We start from the raw sequence: 17,295 nt of genomic DNA on the forward strand, positions 1-17,295 counted from the left end.
ATGCAAGCTCAGCTTCTGGCTGTCATTCAGGACGATGGACAGGATTGTTGCCAAGCTGTCTGTTTCAGTCTCTTTTATATAACCACTGGAACCTGGTGTCTTTTTGTCATTATTAGTTGTTAACTTATTATCTACAGTACTTGCAAGTGATGTTTTGGTAATTTGTTTATTAAAAGGGAAAATAAACCTCATTATTGAAATTAATAATTCATTTTAAAATAAACCTTTTTCTGGCCTGGAGATTAATAAAAATTAAAAATCTGTAAATGGAAACATGCATGGACAACAGTTATGGATGCAAACCAGGATCATTAAAAAAAAGTTAAACAAAGCAATTAATGAACTTCCACTAATATTTTCTGTAATTACCAGTTCAAAGTGATGTGTCAACGATCTGACCTTGCTACCAACTCACCAGGATCATTGGGAGAAAACGAAGGGAATTAATCGCACTGTAATAGGATTTGTTGTAATGCTTTGCATATGACTATCCAGGGTCACCTTTGTGCCTTACAGACTGATCAATGAACTGTACACACCTGAAGCTCAAACTGTAATGAAACCATCATACATTTATGTGAAGCGAGGAAGAAATTGTAGGATAATAATAATAATTCAAGTCAGATGTTTGCATTAGTGCAGGCACAGTGTTCAAGTGTGCAATTCATGCATGGTCAAAAAGACAGCCTGAATGGCTGAGTGTTGCAGCAAAGTCTCTTAATCAAATAATTGACCTATTGATAAAAGCCAAGTCAACACTATTTGTCATTAAAATGTATAGAAATTAATTAACCTAATATCCATTGTAATACTTGTAATAATAATCAAAGGGCCTACAGACAGAGGAGTATAAACACAGGACTGAAAATATATGACACCACTTTGAAATCCTTCAGAGTAAGATGGACTAAATTAATATGCTCTGATGAGCCGTTGCAGCGGAAATATTTCATTTCTGATTGGATTGCAGGTGTACCTTTGCAGTTTTCCCAGAACAAAAAAAGTTCTATCTTATTTTATCTATACACACCAATAGTAATACTATTATTAATCATTCCATGTGTGCAAGCAGCTCACTACTGGGGCAACCAAATAGAACAAAGCCATTATTAATGCCATTAGGTAGACTACACACATGCTTTTATGACTAACTATAGTCCTAGTTAACTATGACAACTCACATTTTGGATATTTATTTTTTAACCAGCTAATTGTATTATTTTTATTTATCTATATGCATTCCACCAGGAAACACAAGTCAGGTAACTTCCGGATGCCATCTTTGTTTCGGAAATGAAACCCATCTGGCTAATTCGCACGTGGGAGACGCTTTCTGGCAGAATTGTAAGGCGTAGGCTCCATTTGTGTGCTGTAGATCGATAATGTTTTTCGATTTAGTTTAACTATCAACGGTAATTAATCTACCGGTTTGGCTTGACCGACTAACAGACTAACTTTATAAACATAGGCGTAGATGTGGATTGCCATATAAACCCGCTGCTTCTGCTTGGCCAGGTAATACCAAGTGACCATGTTTCAAAGAAGCACTCCGCTGCTCCCACCTGCCCGGTGGATAGACCTGCCAGCGGAGCTCCGGTTCTCTCCACCTCCGTCATCGCATCCAGCGCAGGCAGGGGGCGGCAACATGGCGGTGACAGCAGCACAGACGCGGAGACGCGCATTATAGAGAGCGGCACTCTCACATGCACGCAGCTTTGTATACACAGCGCAGGTCAGTCAGCTCAGTAACCGGCTGGTACCGACAACACATCGGACTCTCTAACCGAAACTCCCGAGAGTGGATTTTACTGAGAGAGAGAGAGAGAGAGAGAGAGAGAAAAAAGAGAAAGAGAGAGGCATTTCTTGTTTGTGTTTTTGTTTGTCACGGCTTGGCTTGTGTTCCTCTCTTTCTTTTCTTTTTTTTGTGTATGTTTCCTGAGCAGTGATTGGATTTATTACAAGGAGAAAGCGTGTAACTAGCTTCTGAAGCCGCCCGGTTTTGGGTGGAAATGACAAGCGAGAGACCGCCGGTGACAATGCCGGGGTCGATGTCGCTCTCGGACCGACAACCTCCTCCAGGTCACAGGCAACACGCGGCTGCAGTCTCCGCTGCCCCCGGTGAGACAATGATGATGTCCGGTTCAGGTTCAGTGGTACTCCCGGCTGGTATTATCAATCCGTCGGTTCCAATCCGGAATATTAAAATGAAATTTGCAGTTGTCATCGGACTGATCCGGGTCGGAGAGGTTAACAACCGGGATATTGTTGAAACGGTGCTGAATTTGGTAAGTAAACGGTTTTTTTTCCCCCCCAAGACTATTGCTTTACTCTCAATCAGAAATGTTATTCGGTGGCAACAACAACAACTGAGTATAATGTTGACATATGGCTAAATAATGCTTTTTTTTTTTTTAACATCGAGACTGTGCAAATGATTATTCAATTGTTTTCAGTAGCCTATATAAATGCCCCGGGATATGTGAGAGGAAACCGCTTAGCCTACATCCAAAAGTCCCACATGCACACAGACGAGGTGGGTTGAGGATGAGGGCATATAGCCTACTAATACAAAGCCAGTTCTCAAGTTTTCAGCTTAAACAAAGTCTCAACTTCCAGTGTTTGCTTGTAAATGAGGCACACTGGTGTGGATGATGATGTCAGTGAAGGTAAAGTGCATACCTGCTGGGATTAAAGTGCAATGTGAGTGCTTTATAGCCTGCTGGTGCACACTTTATTTCAAACGGTATTTATGTTGAAATGCAGTGATGTAAGTGAGCAGAGGCAGGTTAGTTAGAGGCAGGCCTGGAGCTAAGGGCCTCCATAACATGCCAGGGATTAGTTTTTAGGGTGTCTTCTGGGAGCCCAGAATTGCTAGCCTTGAGGATTCAAGGAGTGGTCAGTGTTTGGTGATAATTTGGCTAGTGCAGACTGCAGATCCTCAGCAGCGTGGTGGAAGCGATCCTTGATGGACCTGCTCCTAACTTAAGTTTGAGTATTTGTGGAAATGTAATGGCCATCGCCTTCTACCCAGATTGATACTGACCTAGGAGAGGTATTTTGTGTATAGCTTTGTTTTTTTCTCCACTTTTTAAACAAGCCTGGAAAGTCCATTCTCATAAGTCATTGTATGATTATTATTAGCCTATTATTAAAGCTGCAGCAAAGTGAGTCATCAAAGTAATGATTGTCAGAGTAAGGTGGTTGGGGATTTGAGCCGATGGTGTGCTGGTACAGTTTCAACATGATGTGAAGAGACTTTAGAGCCGGCCTTGACCATCTACAGGACTAGCACACCAGAGCCTGTTTGCAATAGTTGGCCGCCCCTTGTTAGCACACCAGAGATTAATTACGACCTGTTCTGGCACAACAGAAATCCCCTTTGTGAAGCAAGACAAATTGTAGCCCTTGGCATGTTCACACATGAGAGGTAAACTGCCATAGTCTCCGACACCTTGCCCCCTCAAACTTTGCAGTGCTATTTCCACAGGAAATGTGCACACGGAATACCACACTGTAGGCTACACTGATGTTTTATTAACACTTATTGTCTAGACAGTGCACCATCAAATTTAATAATTTCTTCATTTTGTTTTATTCTGTTGAGCCATTGAAGGCAGAGCATTGATGTCACAGCTGCCTTTTGCTCCTCTGTGCATTATTATATTTCAGAATAGTTTGTTCATGCTCTTATACTGTATGTAACATACAGAAGAGTACACTTTATCAAAACATTTCTCAGTCATACAGGTCCCAAACTTTTGAATGACAGATTTAATTAGTGCTTTGCTGTGGTTAGCTATTTAAGATATCGGGTGAATTTGATTCTACTTGATGTGTTTGCAAACATAAATACAACCTCCACCCAAATTATGTAAATACAAATTAACCACATTTAATGCAGCAATCTTTGGACCAAATGGCATCACAAAATGTGCATGGATAATACTAGGGGGTGAGGGTGGAGGACAGTCATGCAAACAACCATCCTGTCTGTAAGATGCCATGACTGCATGCATTTCTATGCTTATAAGTCCAGGTTATTTTTGAAGTTCAGAGAGGGCCTGAAGATCCAGCAGGATTCGTAACTGAATCTCATGGGGTCCAATTTGTGGAATAATGAAAATATAATGTTTTTCTCCTCCTCTGAGGAGCATCTTGGGGAAAAAATGTAGTTAGATCTTCATACCAGCATCCTCTATCATGAAAAGGGTCTTATTTAATTTCTTATTTTTTTGTTTTGTTATTTAGCTGCCGTTGTTGTACTGCCTGCTGAAACCTTCCTTCGGTGTTTGAGATGTGTTGATTTTTGAAATGGGCCCCGGCCATCAGAAAGATAAATCTTAGTTGAAGTAAACGCAAAATGCCTTCAGAAGAAAAAGCAGCTCTGTATGTACATCACTCTGTACCAGAGTTCTCCAGTCAAAATGCCGTTACCTAATTAATTTACTGCATCATTCCTGTTCAGGGCCATGGGATCTGGAGGCTTTCCAAACACATTACGAGTAGAAGTCAAAATATTGTTTCTAAGACAGTTTGTTTATTTACGGGTTGACAAGCTGGCAAACAGTTTACATACACACATATGGCAAAAATCCCAATAATATAAACATCAAAACATTTTATTTTAATACTATAATCCCAACAGAATAACGTGCTAGTCCCAATATATCGGCGGGCCGATATTAGGCATTTTCCTAACTATCAGTATCGGCATTTATAATGACTGACAAATGAATGTTTAAAAAAATAAAATAAAAACGGACGAAACCCCCTTCAACCATGTTCTGAGTGTTCGCGTTGCAGAGTTTGTCCACCAGAGGGCGCTCTACAACGTCCCTGTTGGCAACACTCTGATGTTTTTGTTCAAAGGACTTTAAGTTTCATGTCTTAAGTTTGTATTTTTATACATTTTATTTATTAGAAATGTAATATATTTTGATGTTCCTCTGTTATGACAATAAAACAAACAAGTTTATTTTTAAACTGCATTATCATATTATTTTAGGGAGGACTCATAAATAACTACAAATAACTAATGTTAGGGAAATCTGTTTATGTTTTGTAAAACGTTTCTGGATTTAAAAAAAATATATAAATTGGCCGATATATCGGAATATCGGATTTTTAAATCACCAAATATTTGTATCGATATTGGCCTTAACCCTTGTGTTGTCTTCCTGTCAACCTTGAAAAAAGGTTGTTTTTGACGCTGTATGTGCCCTCTTTGGCTTTAAATAGCCCGAAAATTGTCAGCAACAATAGACCTACTTGGTACTTAGTTTAGTGTGTTAGATTTTAGAGCATTAGGTCAAAATAGTGTCCCTAAGGTAGGAAACACTATGGTCATCAAGTAGTTTATGCCTTTTCAGTCGAATCATCAGCTGCTGCTTTCAGCTGTACATAGGGTTAATAATAATGTTTCTCGGCACTAAAGGACACCGTACAGGGATACAGAAGACATTTAAAAGCAGCAAAAAATATAAATATAAATAAACATTTTTATTTATTTACATTAATACATAAGGTTAAGGCTGCACTTAACCTCTGACCATGAACTTAGGTCATACACCTAATCAAATTTGGCAAAAGCAAGACAATATTGCTTGTTGCTTGTTGTTTCTAACCATAAAGTTGGAAACGGACTAGATTTGTCTCATACTCAGATGTGCAATTCACAGTAGTCACCCCCTTTGCGACCTATCAGCTGACTCACAGCTTTCTCCAAGATGAGAAAGTAAGAGTGGGTTTTTCTACTTTGCTAATTGTCACTTGGTATGAATCGTTCAATGAACTTCTCTGACAAAAGAAGAGAAAGTTGCATTAGTCAACAGCCTGCATCTTCATGATCAAAGTCAAGTATGATCTAATGGATAATGGAGTGTGCTGTGAAAAGAGAACATTTTGAAAAGTGTGACCTATGAAATTAGGAAAAAGCTCTCACGGCATCTTTCATCTTAATCCTGACGTGGGAGTAACAGAGTTCTCATGTGCTGTGAACACCTGGTTGATGTAAACAAAAAAGCATGAAGTGCACTGTACCCTGACTATTATGTCAGGTCAGAGTTATTACCAAGCTTATTTTGGCTTCCATTGGCGGAGTTGTGATCCACTTGAATTTAATACCAGTTGCATGGATTGGTGGTTATATTGGCCCTCATTTCTGAAACGTGCGTACGACCTAAAACGGGCGTAGTACGAGCGTACGCCGATTCTTATGCAAAGCTCAGCATTTATCAATTTGAACATGAGCGTAGGCTGCGAAAAAATCTCACGTCTGGTCTGAACTCGTGTACGCAAGTTTTCGAGTCAGTGTGGACTTGCGGTCCAGCATATAATCAGTTTAACAGGAGAAGGAGAAGTCATCAGTTGATCACGTATCAGAAATGGCAGATCTGGCTCTTTTAGAAGACCTCTATGCGCCGGTCTGAAACATTGTTTTAGCCTGGGGGGGTTCTGCACAACATCGCGCAGGAAAACACGGTGCCACAAATGTAGCGATGGAGCCAGATGAGCCGATGCCCAGAGAGCAGTGTCCAGAACAGACCCAACTGGGGGCTATACCAAGGAGACAGGATATTATTATTCCTCGCTTTTAAAAGGTAGCCTATAGTGTTATGTTTGGCAATGATATTCAATACAGGAAACATGACAATGGACAACATTTTTATTTATTCTTCAGGTTTTTGTTTCTCTTTCAAGTGAACGATTTATTTCTGCCATTGACTGAGATATTTCGGCTTGTTTTTCCAGCCCCTCTGCTGTCAGGAGACAGGGTCGGGGTGGTGGTCCAGCACGGGGGGGTGGAGGACACGCACTCTCCCTCAGCTGTTGCCTCGTTCTGACTCATGAAAAAAAACACGAGTAAAATAAAAGACACTGCATAAACTCCGCTACCGTGTGTTTATTTAAATATATGTACACCTACATGTAGGCCTAAGAGATTGCAATAGAAGCCTGTATATTACTATTAGGGCTATAGAATACATATGTCAAGCATGTATAAATTAAATTAACTTCAGCTGGAGTCCGATTTACTACGGCAACACTGACCGCATCAGTGATCTCTTTCCATTCCCCATTCTTTCTACAGCCTTTAATACCAGTTTTCAGGCTGCCAAATAGTCCACACGTTAGTGCAAATGAACCGGAGATATCAGGGTTTCAATCTCCACCTCTGAAAAGTGTTGCTTCTCAGCCGGATTACATCTCGCCATGTCGTAAATTGTAGGGGCGAGGCCTCAAAACCCAGAATATATTGGGGCGTGATATTTAAATGACGATCGTTTCCAGCCGCCGCATTTATCAATGTACGACCATTCTTACGCTCAGATTGGTGTGATACGAACGTTTCATGAATCCCACGTGAAGCCTGTCGTAAGATGATTTCTGCGCTCATATCTGCGCTGGTTTCTACGTTAGGTTGATAAATGAGGGCCACTGTTTTAAAGGTGGGAAAAAGTATCAAAATGTGTGTCAAACCACTGCTACCTGCAACATAATCCACGTTCCCACTATCCATTTGAATGATCATGCTCTACATCTTCATATTTTACCCAACTTTAAAAATATTGCAAAATACAGTTTGGTAGCTCCTGTTTCGTAGCTCCTGCGGTTAGCTTGCTATGTTTGTAAGTTGCGACTACAGTTGATTATGTGTGTCTCAGGGGACTGCGTATGAAAAGCTTATGCAATTTTTTTTACAAATTTTGAGGAAAATATGAGTTTGGATACTACTGAGTGGGTAAAAAAACGGGAGAAGATTTTGCTGCAGGAGTGGATTGATACATTTCTAGATTATGGATGTTGGAACTCATCTACAGAGAGAGCCTATATATGAAGTCAAGCTGACCAGAGCCACTATTTTCCATGCTTCACCTGGCTGGCCAAATCTCTAAGGAGGAATGAAATCCTCGACCACTTGCCAAACATACAGTTTTACTGGAAACTTTTCCAGAAACTAATCTACTGACAGGTGGATAACTCTTCCTGCTACGCTATTCCCTTCTCAATGTGTCAGTGATTTTACAGGGGATTCTGTTACTTTCTCAGTCCTTTACAGAGGCTGATTTATTGCTTATTTGATATGACTTTAAAATTGTCTGCTTAGATATTAAGCACACAAGCATGCTGAGATACTTTCAATGAGAAATTGAATTACATATGCTGCTACAATTATGTCAGGCACAATGATGCACATTGGGCTATGATTAGTAATCACTGATCCTTGTTGTTTCTGATTACAACATGCTTTTGCAGTTTTACTGAATCAGAACCAAATAAAGAATGTAAAGCCCTAAGGTGAAACACATTTTTCACAGACCTATTGTTGTATCGAAAGCCTAATTAATCAGGATGCTGGCTTTTTGTATCAGGGTGATGTGACTGGAGAGTTGGCATACATGCGAACCATGTGTGACTGCTCTACATCCCACTTCCCTTACATTGCAGCCCCGACTCCTCCACTTGCCTCCCTTTTTCACGTCTTAGTCTGTCCCACCGAGGAAGCACGAGAGAGACGCAAGGAAATCGTGGCAGGAGAGAGCAAACAAGGAAATGTGATTTATAGAGCGATGAGACGTCCTTTCCTCTGACGCGTACGTGCAGAGTTAGCAACCCTTTCAGCTGCACGGTTTCCGGGACGGCTGCTCTCGTGTGTCCTCGCTCATAGCTCCTCGGGGATCCCTCCTCGATCCTCGCTCCGCGGGGCATAAGTAAGAGCTTTGAGACGGTCTTCACGAAGGAGCGACAGAACAACTTCCGGTTCAGCCGAGGACCGAGGAGCGATCGAATAAGGGAAGTGAAATGCACCTCTTGTGTCCGCAGAGTGCACTGGATTTTAGCTGATTATCTGATTTTTAATAGGCCACTCAGCACTTAATAATAAACTTGAAGTACCTAGGAATCCCCTACCTAGAAATTCTGTTATTACTAAATCGCTTTCCCGCAGAGGGCATCTATTTCTTTGAGTGAATGAAGTGACACTTACCATATGTACTGCACCAGCGTGTCAGGGAGTTGGTTGTGGTGGATGATGGGCATACAGAGCGCAGCACCTTTACAAACCGGGTTTGCATCCTCAGTCCTGTTTGTGGTTAGAAAGTCTTGTGTTTTATGTCACTGCAGACTCTTTCTCTATTAAACCAATACCATGATCTTTCCTGTGCAAGTGCTGCTAGTGACCAAACCTATCCATAAACAAGTTTTACTAATGCTGTACAGTAAGTGGATATTGTATTTTTGGATCATTTGTGGAAAACAAATGAAATATGTCGTCTGATATAATTTCAATGATAAATTCAGTGTCACTGATATATACATTTTTATTTTCAAGCTGCTTACTCAAGAAGTAATTCTGTTGATGTTACGTTTCACACTAAATCGCATTTGGTGTTGTAAATTAGTCATTTAAACAGATTTTAGGAGTCAGGGTTGCTAGGAATCTTCTTAGATGGTTGTTTCTGTATTATTGTTGAATATTTTTTGGAGCCAGTACATTTAACAAGTAGTTTGGGGTTCTTTGGGAGGAGAAAGGCTCTGTTAATCTCAGAGGAACCTTTAAATCCTCTGTTCTCCAGATTGGAGAAGATAAATTCTGGCAGGCGCTACAGGATGCCTCTGACTAGTCATTTATCCCACAGGCAGGTGGCTTGCTCTCTTCTAAGACACTCCCTTTTTTATCTTCTCTCTGTATTTTATTACAGTTGTGCGTATTTTAAAAACAATCAGGTGGGCGGGTTGGCTCAGTGGGTAGAGCAGGCGCACATATACTTGGAGGTTTATGCCTCAACGCAGTGGCCCAGGGTTTGATTCCAACCTGTGGCGATTTCCTGCATGTCTTCCCCCCCCCCTCTCTCTCCCCTTTCTCACCTAGCTGTCCTGTTGATTAAAGGCGAAAAAGCCCCCAAAAAATTCTTTAAAAAAAAAATTTAAAATCCGTGGCATGATGGTAGCAAGGTGTCACCTCAAAACTAGAAGCCAGTCTGCTAGTTGTGGAGTTTCAATTGTCTACTTGTGGATATATATGTTCATAGTCCAAATACATACAGTACAGGCCAAAAGTATGGACACTAGGGGTGTGACGAGACACTTACTCCACGAGAAAAAATTTGAAGAAATCCTCAATGATGAAATATATGAATGGAAAATAGTTTTTTATTCAACTGACCTTGGCTTCTTTGTAGAGGTTTGGGACTACAGTGCGAGTTAAATGCGCGCGTGATGGGATGACGTACCTCGTTTCCAGTGTGTGGAGGAGTCGCCGAAATCCAACATTTTCCACCACAGAAAATGGCCTCATATCAGCTGCAATGAAAACGCCTATGTCCCTTGTTATTGCCGTGGCTCTTGCACTTACCGGTGGCAGAGATGCAAAGGCTTTTAGAGTTGTTTGCCCTTTTAATGTTTTCGTCGCGGGTGCAGTAGTTAGTAGAGAGCTGTGGTGGTGCTGTAAGTGTTTTTGCATAGTGCTCGTGTTAGCCGCGGTATACGGCATTTTTTTCCTACAATGTTTACATATTGTGTTCGTCTTGTCTGTCACTCTTTTGCCGTTTATTATTTCCACAGGAAAACCAAAATGTTGCCACACAAATGATTTAAAAGTGGCAGGGGGATCTTCAATAGTAATTTCACGCTCCATCACGCTGACATAACATCGCCTCACGAGACAACTTTTCACCTCGACGAGAAATCTCGTCACGTTTTAATCTCGTCACACCCTTAATGGACACACCTTCTCATTCAATGCGTTTCCTTTTTATTTTCATGACTATTTACATTGTAGATTCTCACCGAAGGCATCAAAACTATGAATGAACACGTGGAATTATGTACTTAACAAAAAAGTGTGAAATAACTGAAAACATGTCTTATATTCTAGTTTCTTCAAAGTAGCCACCCTTTGCTCTGATTACTGCTTTGCACACTGTTGGCATTCTCTTGATGAGCATTAACAAACTCAAAACAACGTACAGGGTTGTATAGAGCTATGGTTGAATGGAACTCTCTTCCAGGTTATATTGCTAAAATTCAAAATATGAGTTTTAAAAAACAAAAGAATTTTTTATGTTAACTTATATTGGTAGATAGAGTATATTGTATGTGTATGTAGAGGTATATGTGTGTTAGTGTTAATTTTGTCACCTATTTTTAATTTAGTCTTAGTCTTGTGCCAAAATTTGTTGTTAGTCAAGTTTTAGTCGACTAAAAGTCTCGCCATTTTAGTCTAGTTTTAGTCAAAACATTTTAGTCTTTTTTAAAATAAATTATTTCTGCTAACTATTTCAGTCAGATAGTTATAAAAATAAATAAATGCTATAAAGTTATATAAATATTGAGCCTCTTCCTTATTTCACCAGTAAACGACAAAAACAACCACTGCATGGGCGGATATTTTACAATAAAATAAATGCAGCACGAAACTGGCGAGGCTTATTTCAAGTGAACGCAACATGTGTTGTTTTTCAGACAACGGCAGCTGCAGACTGTCGTACTCTCGTTTCGGTTGACTCTAACGTCCGTTAAGGAGCATCAGAGAGAAGCGCAGGCTATTCGGTCTGGTAACAGCTGAATATTTTATCTCAAGATGAAAAAGTAGAGACAACGATTGTAGACAAAAATGAAGAGAGATTTTATCTTAGTTTTTATTTTATGCAAAACATTTTAGTCTTGTCTTTTTTCGTCAACAATAATGCATGTTAATTTAGTCTTAGCGTTTTTGGACATTGGAGCAGTCTCGTTATCGTCTTGTCTTAGTCATGGAAAAAAAGGTCGTTGACGAACATATTTAGTCTCGTCTCATCTGACGAAATTAACACTAATGTGTGTGTGCATGTATATGTCCATATGTGAGTGTGTATATATGTATATTTGTATTTTATGAGAAATAGCTGTCTCGGTGTAGGATTGTTTGTTTATTCATGTTATGTGTTATGTGTGGACCCCAGGAAGAGTAGCGGATGCATTTGTTGCATCAGCTAATGGGGATCCTAATAAAGAAATAAAGAAATAAAGATTCAAGACGTAGTCACCTGAAATGGTTTTCCAACAGTCTTGAAGGAGTTCCCAGAGATGCTTAGCACTTGTTGGCTCTTTTGCCTTCACTCTGCGGTCCAGCTCACCCCAAACCGTCTCGATTGGGTTCGGGTCCGGTGACTGTTGTTGGATTCCCATAGGGTACAGATTTGACCATTGACAAATTATCAAAAGATGTTTTTATCAATATTAATAAAGTTATGAATATGGTTATTAATAACTTTATCAAATCGACAAACAATCAAAACGGGGCACCACCCTGCAAGTTGGGGACCAATAATCAAACTGTGGACCAGTCTCATTTCTGTGAAAATCTTTTAAAAGGAAACAAAGGAAGGGGTGATTTCGAGCACGGACCGGTTCAGCCAGCAATTATTATAACCCCAAATCAGAAAAAGTTGGGACAGTATGGAAAACACAAATAAAAAAAGAAAGTAGTGATTTCTAAATGTACTTTGACTTGTATTTCATTACAGACAATACAACAGCACATAATTTAATATGTTCCTCATGATTTTTATTGTTTTATTTTTCAAAAAGCTAAATTTCTATTTTGGTTCTTGCAACACATTTCAAAAAAAGTTGGAACAGTAAAGCATTTACCACTTCGTAACGTTGCCATTCCTTTTCACAACACTTAAAAGACGTTTTAGGGACTGAAGACACCAAGTGATGAAGTGTTTCAGGTGTAATTTTGTCCAATTCTTGCTGCAAACAAGTCTTAAGGTGGGCAACAGTACGGGGTCTTCGTTGTCGCATTTTGCGCTTCAAAATGCGCCACACATTCTCTATTGGAGACAGGTCGGGACTGCAGGCAGGCCAGTCAAGTACCCGTATCCTCTTCCTCCGCAGCCAGGACTTTGTAATGTGTGCAGAATGTGGTTTTGCATTATCTTGTTGAAATATGCATGGACGTCCCTGGAAAAGATGTCTTCTTGAAGGCAGCATATTGTGCTCCAAAATCTCTATGTACTTTTCAGCATTAATGGTGCCATCACAGAAGTGCAAGTTACCTTTGCCAAGGGCACTGACACAACCCCATACCATGACAGACCCTGGCTTTTGGACTTGTTGCTGCTAACAGTCTGGATGATCCTTTTCTTCTTTGGTCCGGAGCACACGGCGTCCATTTGTCCCAAAAAATACCTTAAATACTGATTCTACTGACCACAGTACACGTTTCCACCGTGTGATGGTCCATCCCAGATGCCTCCGAGCCCAGAGAAGTCGACGGGGCTTCTGGACACTGTTAACATAGGGCTTCCTTTTGGCACAGTACAGTTTTAACTGGCATTTGTGGATGTAACTACGTATTGTGGTACTTGACAAAGGTTTGCCAAAGTAGTCCTGAGCCCATGTGGTGATATTGCTTATAGATGAATGACGATTCTTGATGCAGTGCCGCCTGAGGGACCGGAGATCACGGTTGTTCAGCTTAGGCTTGCACCCTTGTCCTTTACGCACTGAAATTCCTCCACATTCCTTGAATCTTTTAATTATGTTATGCACTGTTGAAGGTGAAATAAGCAAATGTCTTCCTATCTTTCTTTGAGGAACATTGCTTTTAAACATTTCAATAATTTTCTCACGTATTTGTTGGCAAACTGGCGATCCTCGGCCCATCTTTGCTCCTAAAGGAATAGACCGTTCCTGGATGCTGCTTTTGTACCAAATCATAATTACAATCACCTGCTGACATCACCTGTTTCAAATCACATCATTATTTAACCAATTTACCTGATTACTAGCCCTAAATTGCTTCTGTCCCAACCTTTTTTGGAATGTGTTGCAGGTCTGAATGACAGGAAAGGATATATATTTACAAATTAAATTAAGTTGACCAGACAAAACATGAAATATTTTGTGTTCACATTGTCTGCAATGAAATACAAGTCAAAGTACATTTAGAAATCACTACTTTCTTTTTTTATTTGAGTTTTCCATACTGTCCCAACAGTTTTTTGATTTGGGGTTGTACAACAAGTACACAAATAATCACAAGCAACTGCTAATTAAGTATAATAAGATTTATTAACGTCACAATTATCAGTAGCTAATCAATAATCCTTCAATAATAAACTTATATACCTTTTTACAACAACATCACAACCAAAAACAAAGCAAAAACAAAGCAGCATGGACACATCTGTGTCTGTGTGAGTGTGAGAGAGAGTGAGTGAAAGAGGAGTGGCGGTGTCGAAATGTAGTTCTAACACAAAACTACAAAATGGCTACTCCGGTGAGCTGCACATAACTATTTAGCCTCAAGAGGGCGGCAGTGGTGCTGGGTGCACGAGGAGGGGCTGAAGAAGCCGGGGGGGTTGCTAGGCAACGCGCACGCTTAGCCAGTATGGTAGTTCCTGTGTTAGCTCTGTACAAACGTAAGCCGATTCCACGTGGCTAAGCTAGCAGCGTTAGCTCCGGAGCTACACGGCTAGCCTGTGTTGTGTGTGTGTGTGTGTGTGTGTGTGTGTGTGTGTGTGTGTGTGTGTGTGTGTGTGTGTGTGTGTGTGTGTGTGTGTGTGTGTGTGTGTGTGTGTGTGTGTGTGTTAGTAAAAGAAGAAAGAGAAGAAATGTAAAGAAAAGAGGCACTCTGATCTTAGTTATCGAAAATGCCCAGTTTCCCTCAGCCCCTCAAGTCTGGACCACACGTGTAGTTAGGACAGACTGAGACTTTTGACTTATCGAGGGAAACGGCCACTATAACCACTCTAGTGGCTAACAGCTGATTTACCGCGATTATCTCGCGGACAGTAACTAAACTCCGTGAAAGGAGTGACTTAGGAGGTAGCGATTACAGTTATACCCAGCTACTTAACACAACCTAATCAACAGTATCGTGATCACTGATACATTCACAGAAAAAGATTAATAATCACATATAGACCAGTACATAATTAAAATCACAGATCACATTAATGGCAACAAGTGGTAGCGAACCCTTTGCTCATTAATAAAACACACTACTTATCTCTGCCCAGACGTAAGCCTTCTTACGGTGCGTTCAGTCCGTTTGTTTCTGTCCATAGATTTCCATAGAAATGAAACAGAGCGGGTCCCTGGCGCTCGTCAGCGGCCACGGAGAAACTTCGCTCCAAAAGGGCAGCAAGGGGCAAGTTTAGTCAACTTTGAGAAGAAAAACGTTGTTTCCTTCTCACTGCAGATATGAAAACACTGGTGCGTTTTCAAGGATCCACTGAAATTAAATCCACTTTCCCAGAAAATGGAAGTTCAGCACAAGCGCTTGCGCGCCTCCTGTCAGCAACGTGAGTTACAAGTGAAGACAACAGGATTTTGGGTGATCAGGCTTATTTATAGGTCAAGAATCCATGCTGTGTTTATGGTCCCGCTGACCCAATAGGAAGACTCGAAACTCTTGAAATTGTCGAGAGTACAATCTTGTAGTTCTTTGACTTCCTGCCAGTTGTGAGGCTTGTCCCTTCTGGCTGGGACTTTCGCATAGAGGTGTGAATTAACCAGGCTTTGGGGTTTACATACAGGCCACGATTCCTTTGTCTCTCTGGTCAGCTCAATCTGAGGCTTTTTTGGTTAAATCAGGTTTAACCAGCTTCTTGGTTGACAACATTATGGAGGCCAGGTCATCTGGCGCAGCACTCCATCACTCTCCTCCTTGGTCAAATAGCCCTTACACAGCCTGGAGGTGTGTTTGGGGTCATTGTCCTGTTGAAAAATAAATGATGGTCCAACTAAACGCAAACCGGATGGGATGGGATGTTGCTGCAGGATGCTGTGGTAGCCCCAACAGTGTCACCAGCAAAGCACCCCCACACCATCACACCTCCTCCTCCATGCTTCACGGTGGGAACCAGGCATGTAGAATCCATCCGTTCACCTTTTCTGCATCGCACAAAGACACAGCGGTTGGAACCAAAGATCTCAAATTTGGACTCATCAGACCAAAGCACAGATTTCCACTGGTCTAATGTCCATTCCTTGTGTTTCTTGGCCCAAACAAATCTCTTCTGCTTGTTGCCTCTCCTTAGCAGTTGTTTCCTAGCAGCTATTTGACCATGAAGGCCTGATTTGCGCAGTCTCCTCTTAACAGTTGTTCTAGAGATGTGTCTGCTGCTAGAACTCTGTGTGGCATTCATCTGGTCTCTAATCTGAGCTGCTGTTAACTTGCGATTTCTGAGGCTGGTGACTCGGATGAACTTATCCTCAGCAGCAGAGGTGACTCTTGGTCTTCCTTTCCTGGGGTGGTCGTCATGTGAGCCAGTTTCGCTTTTCGGTTGCGCTTGATGGTTTTTGCGACTGCCCTTGGGGATACATTAAAAGTTTTGGCAATTTTCCGGACTGACTGACCTTAATTTGTTAAAGTAATGATGATGAACGTTTCTCTTTACTTAGCTGATTGGTTCTTGCCATAATATAAATTCTAACAGTTGTCCAATAGGGCTGTCGGCTGTGTATCAACCTGACTTCTGCACAACAAAACTGATGGTCCCAACCCCATTAATAAGGGAAAAAATTCCACTAATTAACCCTGACAAAGCACACCTGTGAAGTGAAAACCATTTCAGGTGACTACCTCATGAAGCTCATTGAGAGAACACCAAGGGTTTGCAGCGCTATCAAAAAAGCAAAGGGTGGCTACTTTGAGGAATCTAAAATATAAAAACATGTTTTCAGTTATTTCACACTTTTTTGTTAAGTACATAATTCCATATATGTTCATTCATAGTTTTGATGCCTTCAGTGAGAATCTACAATGTAAATAGTCATGAAAATAAATAACGCATTGAATGAGAAGGTGTGTCCAAACCTTTGGCCTGTACTGTACTTTTAGGTGGATTGAGGGCTCTAATTTGCTAATAAGTGATGTGACTGGACAGTTGGCCTACCTGAACCCCGTGTGACTGCTCTCCAGACTTGGTGTGTCAGCATTATTTGATCTAAACAGGACTTGGCCACTCAGCCAGTCATGACCAACTTGAAGTACCTAGAAGTCAACCTTGTTACTTAGAAATTCTGTTTATGTATAACTAAATTGATTTCCCAATCACATCAAATGTTGTTGCTGCCTGGATTTTGTTAAGAGGCAACATTTTATCTTTTTTTGAGTGAATGAAGTGACACGTATCAGGGCTCCAGACTAACTTTTTGCCTTGGTTGCACTGGTGTGCCTAACTTTTTTAATTTAGGTGCACCAGCACAAAATTTAGGTGCACCCAAATTTTTCCTCGCATCGCCGTTAACGCTGAATGGCGATACACGATATATAGCTCTGTACTTTTTTACAAAGTG

The 17,295-nt window shown here is 40.8% G+C and overlaps 1 protein-coding gene across 6 annotated transcripts in view; it reads left to right on the top strand.

Moving 5' to 3' along the window:
- Positions 1–1,281: 1,281 nt before the first annotated feature.
- Positions 1,282–17,295, top strand: part of nbeab (neurobeachin b) — a 280,354-nt gene continuing 264,340 nt past the window's right edge. For 5 of the 6 annotated variants that reach the window (XM_028573290.1, XM_028573293.1, XM_028573295.1 and 2 more), the window contains exon 1: positions 1,309–2,285. In XM_028573290.1, coding sequence (XP_028429091.1) covers positions 2,010–2,285 — 276 coding nt within the window. In that variant the 5' untranslated portion in view covers positions 1,309–2,009. Of the gene's footprint in view, positions 2,286–17,295 lie in introns of all 6 variants that reach the window. The other variant, XM_028573291.1, reaches the window with a different exon arrangement.

The sequence above is a fragment of the Perca flavescens genome, chromosome 3 (assembly GCF_004354835.1).
Source record: "Perca flavescens isolate YP-PL-M2 chromosome 3, PFLA_1.0, whole genome shotgun sequence".
NCBI lineage: Eukaryota > Metazoa > Chordata > Actinopteri > Perciformes > Percidae > Perca > Perca flavescens.